Source organism: Talpa occidentalis, unplaced genomic scaffold (assembly GCF_014898055.3).
Source record: "Talpa occidentalis isolate TD23 unplaced genomic scaffold, MPIMG_talOcc4v2.1 talOcc4.9, whole genome shotgun sequence".
In the NCBI taxonomy this organism is placed as follows: Eukaryota; Metazoa; Chordata; class Mammalia; order Eulipotyphla; family Talpidae; genus Talpa; species Talpa occidentalis.
Window position 1 is genome coordinate 16,312,794 of NW_023605305.1, and position 10,284 is coordinate 16,323,077.

The 10,284-nt window shown below is 40.9% G+C and overlaps 1 protein-coding gene across 1 annotated transcript; it reads left to right on the forward strand.

The window, feature by feature from the left end:
- Window positions 1-6,783: 6,783 nt before the first annotated feature.
- Window positions 6,784-10,019, forward strand: MED18 (mediator complex subunit 18). The gene is made up of 3 exons (XM_037498636.2): window positions 6,784-7,013; window positions 7,616-7,746; window positions 8,385-10,019. The coding sequence occupies exons 2-3, from the start codon at window positions 7,674-7,676 to the stop codon at window positions 8,936-8,938; spliced, it is 627 nt and encodes a 208-aa protein (XP_037354533.1). The 5' UTR covers window positions 6,784-7,013; window positions 7,616-7,673; the 3' UTR covers window positions 8,939-10,019.
- Window positions 10,020-10,284: the final 265 nt, after the last annotated feature.

Here is a 10,284-nt window from a genome sequence, read left to right on the forward strand (position 1 = left end):
GCTATGAGGTTGGGGGGACAGCATCTGCTTCAGAGGGCTGGATTGAGGAATAAATGAATGAGCCAGATTCACAGAAAGTGCTTATCCCAGGTCCCACTATGGCACCCAGTAAGCACACACAAACGGGTGGGGGGACTGTCAAAAGGACTTCATCCAGGAAATCCAAGACCCTGTGGGTTAATTATGCTCAGACAGAAAATTGCACTGCTTTTCCCAGACAGAGCTGGGAGGGGAGAAACCCAAACAGACAGTTACAGTTCAGCTAAAACAGAGCTAATCTTTAATCTTTTATGGATATGTGTAATACATTAACTATTATAGCCTATCCCCTCGAGGCACCTCAACACCTGGTCAACCAGAGAGGCTGGGGTTGGGTTGGCTGGGCTAAGTAGAAAGGAGCAAATAAATAGACCAATTAGTCTTCTGCAGCAGACTTTGTTAGGTCCCCTCCTTGAGATTAAGAGAATGAAATGGTTGATGTTGCCTGTCATACAAGGGGTGGAGTAGTGAGGTAAACTCTTGAGTCAGCTGCCAATGAAGAATACCAGGCACAAAATAACCTGGGATGTTTTCTTGTTTCTCAGCAAGCCAAACTCCTTAAGAGCAAGAATTGTATCATTTGTTATTTGTCATTGGGTGTTTGCTCGTGGTGGTTACTATTAATAATGAGGCTGTAGGAAAAAATGCAATAGGAAAAAATGCAAAGGTGAAGAATTACTAAATGCAAGGTGTCTCTATGAATTATGAAATCATAAGATTCAACTACCACATTTTTTTAATTCTAAGATACACATTTTCTCCATGTTTATCAGGCCCTGTCTGATAATACATATAAGATATGCATATGGGGATATTTCTCAATTGCCTGAAACTGTTACTAAGTAAATGCCATGACTGTGAGTTGAAGGTCTAAAACTGGAGATCCCACTCCAGGTAATAAAAATTCTCTCTACCACAATCTCTGCCTCAGTATTTCCACTGGAAAGCTTACTTCTTTCCATTTAATCACTGGACACCACAAGTGTGATCAGTTATTTTCTATAGGAAGCTAGAATCTGTCTCCCTGTAATCTAGTCCTGTTCTCTGGAACTACACAAAAGGAGGCAGAGTAACTTAACAAAGCAAAGTCTCTGGAAGCATATAGGTCTGGTTTTACTTCCTGATTCTGACAATTATTAGGAAGTTCCTTAACTTCTTTCAGCTTGTTTCCTTATATATTAAGTGAGTTAGTATTCATTGTTGTGAGATTTAAATGAGATATGCATAAAGTATCTGGCACCCAATACTTTATGTATATAAGATACTCTCCGCTTCCTCTCTACTCTCTCCTTGCTGGCTTTGTCATATTTTTATATGACTATACAGATGTGATGTTCTACTCTTCTCAAGAATTTTCAAAATTATAAATCCCCAAGTTACTAACCACTCTCTTAATAATAACTGATTCATTGCATATGTACAATGTACAGTAGTCAGTCACTGCCAAAGACCTAAGCATTTAAATAATTTGCCTACAGTCACAAAAGCAGTAGCTTGGATTCAGGCCTAGATCTGTCTGGCTCTAAAGCCACACCTTCAAATCTAAAGACTATAGCAATGCTGTCCAATAGAAATATACTGTAAGCACATAAAGAATTAAAAATGTTCTAGTCTCCACATTAGAAAAGTAATCAGAAAAAGGTGAAATTCGTTTTAATAATATATTTTACTTAAAATAACTTCATTAAAATAACTTCATTTCAACATGTAATCAATTAAAAAATTGAGATATTTCATGTTGGTTTGAAGTCTTCAAAATTTAGAGTGCATCTTATATTTGTAGAATATTTCAATTTAAATTTGCCATATTTCAAGTGGTTAATTGCCACATGTGGCTATGGCTGCCACACTAGACAGCACATACCAAGAGGAAAGATAGAGTGTCCCCCAGTCTGTAATTTAAGGATTTATGTTCCTCTCCTCTAGCTCTGGTGCTAACTAAATCCAGGAGACCAACCAAATCATGTAAATAACCCTCTATCACCCTCCGTTCTCTACCAATCATTCTCTTAATAAAAACAGTATTTATGAATTGCCTGCACCATGTCAGTTGGCATTCCAGGAACTGGGGATACTGAATTAAGGAAAGTTCCTGTTTTCATGGAGCTTTAGATCTTAATGGGGGGAGAAAGAGAAACAAATAAATTGTTAAATAGGTAGTGTGTCATCTAGTGAAATGTGCTATGACAAGAAATACAGCAGAATAGAGCAGTAGTGGGTGGGGCAGATAGTGGATTGCAATTTTAAATAGACATTCAGGGAAGGCTTCACAGATAAGGATTTGAGCAAAGACCAGAAGGAAGGAAGGGAGTGCATCCTGCAGTTCAGTCGAAAAGCAGAGTTCCAGGTGGAATGCATAACAATTACAAAAGAGTTCAGATGGACAGATGGTTGACATGTTCCAGGGAGAGCAATGAGAACAGTGTGGCTCGAGTTGAGTGGATGGGGCAGGGCAGGAACACATGGAGATGGTGGGGATACGATCAGAGAGGCAACAAATGCTGGGGCAGATCAAGTAGGCATAATAAAAACTTTGGCTTTTACTCTAAATGGAGGAATGACATGAACTGATGAGGCTGCTGGAAATAAATGGAAAAGCAATGGTTAAATCTTTTTTCAAAAAAAGATTTATGTATCTATACAAGAACTGGGGTGTGGGGTCAGAGGTGCGGGGATGGAGGGGTGGGTAAGTGGATTCACCATAGACAGAGTGGGGAACAGAACAGTCAGATCTACTGAAATACACTGCTGAGGGGAGCAGCGGGCGAGACAGGAGAGGTCTGCTGCACCATGTGAGTATCTCCCTGGCCGGCTGGGAATGGGAATCGAACTCTTGCTGCAGTGGCTGGTGATAGCTTGATAGTGCCGTGTCTTTAATCCCTGCGCCACCAGGGAGGCCAGCGACCTTATTTTCCAATGTGATAATATTGTGAGGGTAGCCTTTGGGCGGTAAGTAGGATTAGATGAGGTCATGAGGAGGTCCCCGCATGAATGGGATTAGTCCTCTTTTAAGAATCCCGAGAGCTTGCTTTGCTCCGCTCTTCACCATGTGAAGAGATAAATAGTCACAACCTAAAATCTGAAGAGTGCTCTTACCAGAAGCTGACCATGCTGACACTGTAATCTCGTAGTTACGGTTTCCAGAACTGTGAGAGATAAATTTCTGTTGTTTATAAGCAACCCATACATGACATTTTGTTTTAGCAGTCTGAGCTAAGACACACAAACACATATAAGGAAAATATATGATTTCTCCTTTCAAGATGCTTATAATCTATCCAGGGAGATGAGATGTGCCCAAAATATATTCAATAACACAGAATGTGCTTGCTCAAATGAGGGTTATAAATATTATAATAATAACAGCTACCATTTATTGATTGTTTATAAATGACACACCATGCTGTTTCATAAACATCTCATTTTATTTTTGCAACCCCCCTCTTAGAAAGTACTATTAGTATCCCTGTTTAAAAAAAAAAACGAAGTTGACGCTCAAAGAGGGGAAGTGAATTGCCCAAGGTTACATAGCTGGGTAATGGGAGAGGACAGAAGTTAGTCTTATTCTAAGCTCCAGGCCTCACTTCCTTATCAGAGAAACCCATCCCCATAACATCTAGGCTTGCCCAAGTTTTGCAAGTTTTACCATATTGCTCACCCATTTTCTGTCGCTCCTTTTTTTTTTTTTTTTAATGTAACCCTCCATAGAAATAATTTGGGTAAATACTATGATGACTCAAAGAACCCATAAATCAGTGGGCTTTTTATTCCAAAGTCATTGTCTATATAGGAAAAGAGAGGTCCAGCAATTTAAAAACCTCCTCCAATCATAACAGCAGAGAGTTTGTCAGTCTGCCAAATGTTATGAAACATTAGGTAAGACTAGGAGGCACATCCTAAGCCCTGGGGTATTTGCAGCTTTAATAAATGTAAGGGTTCTATTCAAGATCTGGTTCTTAGCCATTTCTCTTCCTCTTTAATGACAGGCCTTCAGCTATGAAGGTCTGACTCCAAAATATCTACCTCCAGTTCAGCTCCCTTCTCTGAAGTCTGGCTGGGCACTGCCACTTGGGTATTCCACAGACAATATATGCTCAACGTGTCAACATATGAACTCATCTTTCCTCTCTTATCCATGTTGCTTTGTGTTTCCTAGCTCAGAGAACAGCACTACTCATGGACACCAAAGGTAGAAATCTAGAGATTTGTATCTCTCAGTCTATCTTTTTGGTTAGTCATCAAACTATTCTTTCATATTTTTTAAAATCTGTCTTTTCTCTCACAAGTATTTTTCAGCTGGAGCTGTCAATGCCCCTAACTAGACTTCTTTCTCCAGGTTCTCCTTTCCCAGTTTTTCTCGACACTGTAGCCTGAATGATCTCTTTAAATCTCACATCTGAGGCCTCCCCTGTGGCACAGCGGTTGAGCTCTGGGTTGCAAAGCTGCCCACAGCCTCTACAACCCGGGTTCCATCCCCGGCTGCTCCCCGGCCACCAGAGGAGGGTCCCACATGGCGCGCAGACCTCTCCTGCTGCCCGCTGCTCCCCTCAGCAGTGTACTTCAGTCCTTCTGCCTGCTCTGCTCCCAGCTCTGGCTCTGGTGAATTCTCTCACCCTCCCGCGCTTCTAACTGTACCCAGTGCTTGTATAAATAAATAAAAATAATAAATAAATAAATAAATAAATCTCACATCTGTTCCATGATATGGCAAGCAACATCCTTTAGGATCTGGGCCCTTCTCCAGGCTCATATTTTTACCCTCCTTATCTTCAGATTCTATATCTTAATTCTATTTAACTCAATATCCTTTTGTACATGGTATTTCCATTATTGGAATCATTTTACTCCCTTCTTTTTTAAAAAAAAAATTATTTATTTATGCATACAAGAACTGGGATACCGGCCAGAAGTGTGGGGGTGAGAGAATTCACCAGAGACAGAGTGGGGAACAGAACAGCAGATTGACTGAAATACACTGCTGAGGGGAGCAGCGGGCGAGTCAGGAGAGGTCTGCTGTGCCATGTGGGCAGCTCCCTGGCCTGGGATCACACTCAAACTTGTGCTGCAGATAGCTTCATAGGTTGCGTCATAACCCACTGCACCACCAGGGAGGCCCTTCCCCCCTTCTTTATCTGATTAACACTTACTTCAAGTAACTTTGGGCATTACCATTTCCAGGAGTCATTCTTTGATGCCCCAAGACAGGTCAAGTGTTCTGTTTGCTTCCAAAGCAGGCAAGTTGTTTATATCTCATTTTCCTATAGATTTAAATTATATGGTAGGTCTCCTTAATTCAACTCTAATTCCCACAACTTGCCTATAAGTTCTCTCTTTTTTTAAAAACAGGGTTTTTTCAAATGAATTTTATTTTTTTTAAGATTTTTTTTTTTTTTTTATTTTTGAATAGGAGAACTGGGGTGCAGGCCAGAGGTGCGGAGAGGGTATGGGGATGGAAGGGATGAAGAGAGGATTCACCAGGAACAGAGTGGGGAGCAGAACAGGCAGATCCACTGAAATATACTGCTAAGGGGAGACAGGAGAGGTCTGCTGCACCATATGGGTTTGCACCCTGGCTGGGAGCTCAGGTAATACTAGTGATAGTGCTGGGAGCTCAGGTAACCCCTAGGCCACCAGGGAGGTCCCCTATAAGCTCTTCTTTCTTTTTTTTAATTTTTTTATAGAGGCATGTTTTTTATTTATTTATTTGTTTGTTTGTTTGTTTATACATGCACTGGGTACAGTCAGCCGGGGATCGAACCAGCGCTGAAGAGGCCGCGGGCAGCTTCACAACCCAGCGCTCAACCGCTGCGCCACCGAGGAGGCCCCCTATAAGCTCTTTTGAGGGGAAAGATGGAGTCAACAGCTAACAGAATGTATAGAACACAATAGACTTTCAAGAAATGTCAATTTTTAAAAATATGAATGAATGGGAGGTGGTGTAAATTACAGCAGAGGAACTAGAGTTAGAAGTAGCAGTATATATAGTAATTAAAAGGGTGGGAGCTGAAATCAGGCTTAGATTTGCATGCCAGCCTCCACTCCCTTGTTGGTTATTTAACATCTAGTTGCTTAACATCTAGTGTCCCCATCTGTAAAATTACAGTAATAATTATACTTGCCTCATTGGACTGCACTGATGATCAAATTTCAAATTTTGATATTTTGTCTATCACAGATTTTTGACATTAATTTTGTAAAATATTGCATTAAAATAGTATTTATCTTCGTAACAGTGTTTTTCCCTGGCCCTTAAATTTGGCGCCAGGAGAGTGCCTCAATAGCCACACTCTAGTCCCCACTTTCTCTGCATCTTTTGTGCATGGCACTAAGCAGCTTTCAATAAATATTTGAATTCACTTATCACCCTATATTTAACACTTAAGTACAATATGCACAATAAAACAAATATTAGATGTATTGCTGAGCTTCCTAATTTTTTTGAACAATATGCTAAACAGTAAAGGGTGTCTTTCCTTTTCACCTTTAGGTACCCAAAGAAAAAGAAATCCGTTTTATAACATTCTCCTTCTCTTTCTTCTGCAGCTCCCTTCCCCAGGTTTTATTCTCCCCGTTAGTTAAAAGTAATTTCCTACACAGAGAAAATCTCCAGGTCGCCCAACTTGAAAATATTTTTTATAGAGGACCGCCTATGACGTAGCGGCGCTTGGTCACGCCCAAGGGAAGGTTCCAAAGGAAGCCGCCATCTTCCAGACCGCAGCATCGCGTAGTGCGCATGCGCTCTTGTTTGTCCCGTAACAAAGAGGGATATTTTGTGCCCTCTCGGCACCCTTACGTCGCGGGGCAGTGTTGTGCGACTTGTGCGACATCGGCTTCTTACGGGCACTGAGGAGGAGGAAGTGTAGTTGCACTATCAAGGGGATTTTAACACAGTTGTAGGCTGATTGTGGCTCAAAAGCTCCGAGTGGCTTTTGTAATTCCTGGATCTTCGAAAAGAGGCTGGAGAAGGCGCGGAGGTGGGTTTCCTTAGTAAGTGGGTATGTGCCCTCTGCCGCCTTAGGAGGACCTAAATCACCCTCTTTAGAACACGTTAATGCCTGAGACGCCTTAAAAGGCATTTTCAGAGAGGTGGAACTCCTCCAAGTTCTAGCCTGCTCCAGGCACTGCCACCGACTTGATATTTTTTCATAGGCCGCTCTCCGAGTCTCTGTCCTCAGCTATAAATTGAAGGATAGACCTTATGTCACCTTTCTGTTCTTCTGAATGTTGTTACATGTGCAGTTTGTCATCTGAGTGATAAAGTGTTGTAACTGGCCCCATTTATTAAAGGAGATATTGACTCCCAGAATAGCAGATTTGGCGACGACTTCACGATTGCACAGAAAACTATTAGAGGTTTCAGTCTTTGAAACTATGAGATTATGCTGTAACTCCATAACCAGGTCTACCTGTCCTATAACAGTTTTATATTTCTGTATTATTTCCTGACAATGTCTATATAGTAACCACTCAGCAAGTTTTGAATGGTTGGATGAATCTTGATGTCATGCCCAGTTACACAAGCAGACCTGGTGTCTTCCACCTCTCTGATGTACTAACAAATTTGACTCTTCACCAGGTGTACCCTGTGCTTTGCTTGATCTGAGTCCAGTTCACTTGTCTTCAAGTCAGACACCATGGAGGCACCTCCAGTCACCATGATGCCTGTCACTGGAGGCACTATTAACATGATGGAGTACCTGCTGCAGGGTAGGTGAACTCGAGAACTTGAATAACCTGGTTCCTGCTTTTCTATTAAGCTTCTGTGGAGATGAGAGACCATTAGACAGAGACATTCTGATAGTTTCTAGTACCCAGTAGACATCAACTTTTTAATTAAATCATGGTTAGCAGGTAGTATTAAATTTACCTTAAACATTTTTGAATGTATAGTTGAGTAGTATTGAGTTGGCAGTATAAAGCTTCTAAAAGTTCACATATTGGGGGCCTCCCCTGGTGACGCAGCCAGTTGAGCACAGCGCTGTGAAGCTGTCCGCAGCCTCTGCAGCACTGGTTCGATCCTGTCCGCAACCTCTGCAGCACTGGTTCCATCCCGGCCAGCAGACCTCTCCTGTTGCACTCGCTGCTCCCTTCAGCAGTGTATTTTGTCAGTCTGCCTCTTCTGTTCCCCGCTGTGTCTCTGGTGAATCCTCTCAACCTCCGGTGTATCTGGCCTGTACCCCTGTTTTTGTATAAATAAGTAAATAAATCTTTACGCCAAAAAAAGTTCACATATTGGGTTTGTGCTTTACAAAACACTGCACTAAACTTTTATTTTTAAGTTTTTTTGCTAATTTCATTACTCAGCATGAAAGATGGAACTCAATAGCGTGTTTTTCTTTGTTCAGGAAGTGTTTTAGATCACAGCTTGGAAAGCCTCACCCACCGACTTCGTGGTTTGTGTGACAACATGGAACCTGAGACTTTCCTTGACCATGAGATGGTCTTTCTTCTTAAGGGCCAGCAGGCCAGTCCATTTGTTCTAAGGGCTCGGCGCTCTATGGATAGGGCAGGAGCACCCTGGCATCTGCGCTACCTGGGGCAGCCAGAAATGGGAGACAAGAACCGCCATGCCCTTGTACGAAACTGTGTGGACATTGCAACATCTGAGAATCTCACCGACTTCTTAATGGAAATGGGTTTCCGCATGGACCATGAGTTTCTTGCCAAGGGACACTTGTTCCGTAAGGGCATCATGAAGATTATGGTGTATAAGATCTTCCGCATCTTGGTGCCTGGAAACACGGACAGCATTGAGGCTTTGTCACTCTCCTACCTTGTGGAACTAAGTGTTGTTGCACCAGCTGGGCAGGACATGGTCTCTGATGACATGAGGAACTTTGCCGAGCAGCTGAAACCCCTGGTTCACTTAGAGAAAATAGACCCCAAAAGGCTCATGTGACTAAGAAGATCTGTCCATCATTAGGGCCTTTCGTGGAACTAAGTGTTGTTGCACCAGCTGGGCAGGACATGGTCTCTGATGACATGAGGAACTTTGTCGAGCAGCTGAAACCCCTGGTTCACTTAGAGAAAATAGACCCCAAAAGGCTCATGTGACTAAGAAGATCTGTCCATCATTAGGGCCTTTCCTCACCTGTTACAATAAAGAAGTCATTATAAATGCCACATGTCAATACTGCCAGCCATGCAGTTTTCCCTTATGAAGGACAATGAGAATTTGGTTGGTTCTTTGTACTGTTTTCCTCTTGGAACAAGTTCTTTTTTGTGACAGCTTTTCTAAATGAAAGGCTCAGGATAACAAAATGAATCTGTCTAATCCCTCTACGTTAAGAGAAGAAGCTGAAATAAATGAGCTTTTGGAAAGAAAAGTCTCATTTTGCCACTTATATATTCAGTTTGTAGAATAGAGACTTTGAACTTGTACTGTGTGGTTATAAAGGCTAAGAAAAGCACTGTAATTGTAATTGATTCTTTATTCCATTATCCTACTTATTTGGAGTGGATTCATCACCAGTTGAAGCAAAAAAAAAAAAAAAATTTCAGCAGGCAGTAGGTTTTAGTTTAATTTTGGTGAGATGATAGTTTTTACCTTTCATAAAAGCAAGCATGTTTGTTGTTGAAAAACTTAAAAATACAGATATTAAGAAAAATAGTTGTAATTCTATTATTCAAAGAAAGGTGCTTTATTTGGGTATACAGCCTTCTAGCGATTATTTTTGTAAATTTATGAGATATATTTGTTTCATAAAAACAATCTATATTTATTGGCTTATAGCCTCCTTTTTCTGTTTTTTATTATTACTATCTTTCCAGAAAATTAGTCTAGTGTCCTGTACAAAACAAAACAGAAAACTTACTTATTGAGTTCCTGTTATGTGTCAGTGCTACCCTACATGCTCTAGGTATGTTAATTAATTTAACCCTCACAATAGACCTATTTTATGACCAGGAAAACTGAGGTGCAGAGAGATTCATTAGCTTTCTCTGGGCTATACAACTACTAATTAGCAGAGTTGGTATTTAAATATTGACAATTATAGTTGCTATTGGTGTTCTGTTATATGGATTTTCTATAACTTTATTGATTCTTCTACTTTTGGAGTTTTAGTTTGATCCCAATTTCTTGCTTACATAAAGCTTTATGCTTTATAATTTAGAGCTTTTAATTACATCTTTGGCTGACATATATAATTATTCTTTTTTTGAAAAAAGGTTTATTTTTATTTATGAATACAAGAACTGGAGTGTAGGTCAGAGGTATGGAAGGTGAGAGGATTCACCAGAGAC

Excerpts from the sequence above, each read along its gene's own strand:
- MED18 (XM_037498636.2), top strand. The coding sequence starts at position 7,674 with ATGGAGGCACCTCCAGTCACCATGATGCCTGTCACTGGAGGCACTATT. Across the intron at positions 7,747-8,384 it reads GATGGAGTACCTGCTGCAGG|GAAGTGTTTTAGATCACAGC; the intron begins GTAGGTGAACTC and ends TTCTTTGTTCAG.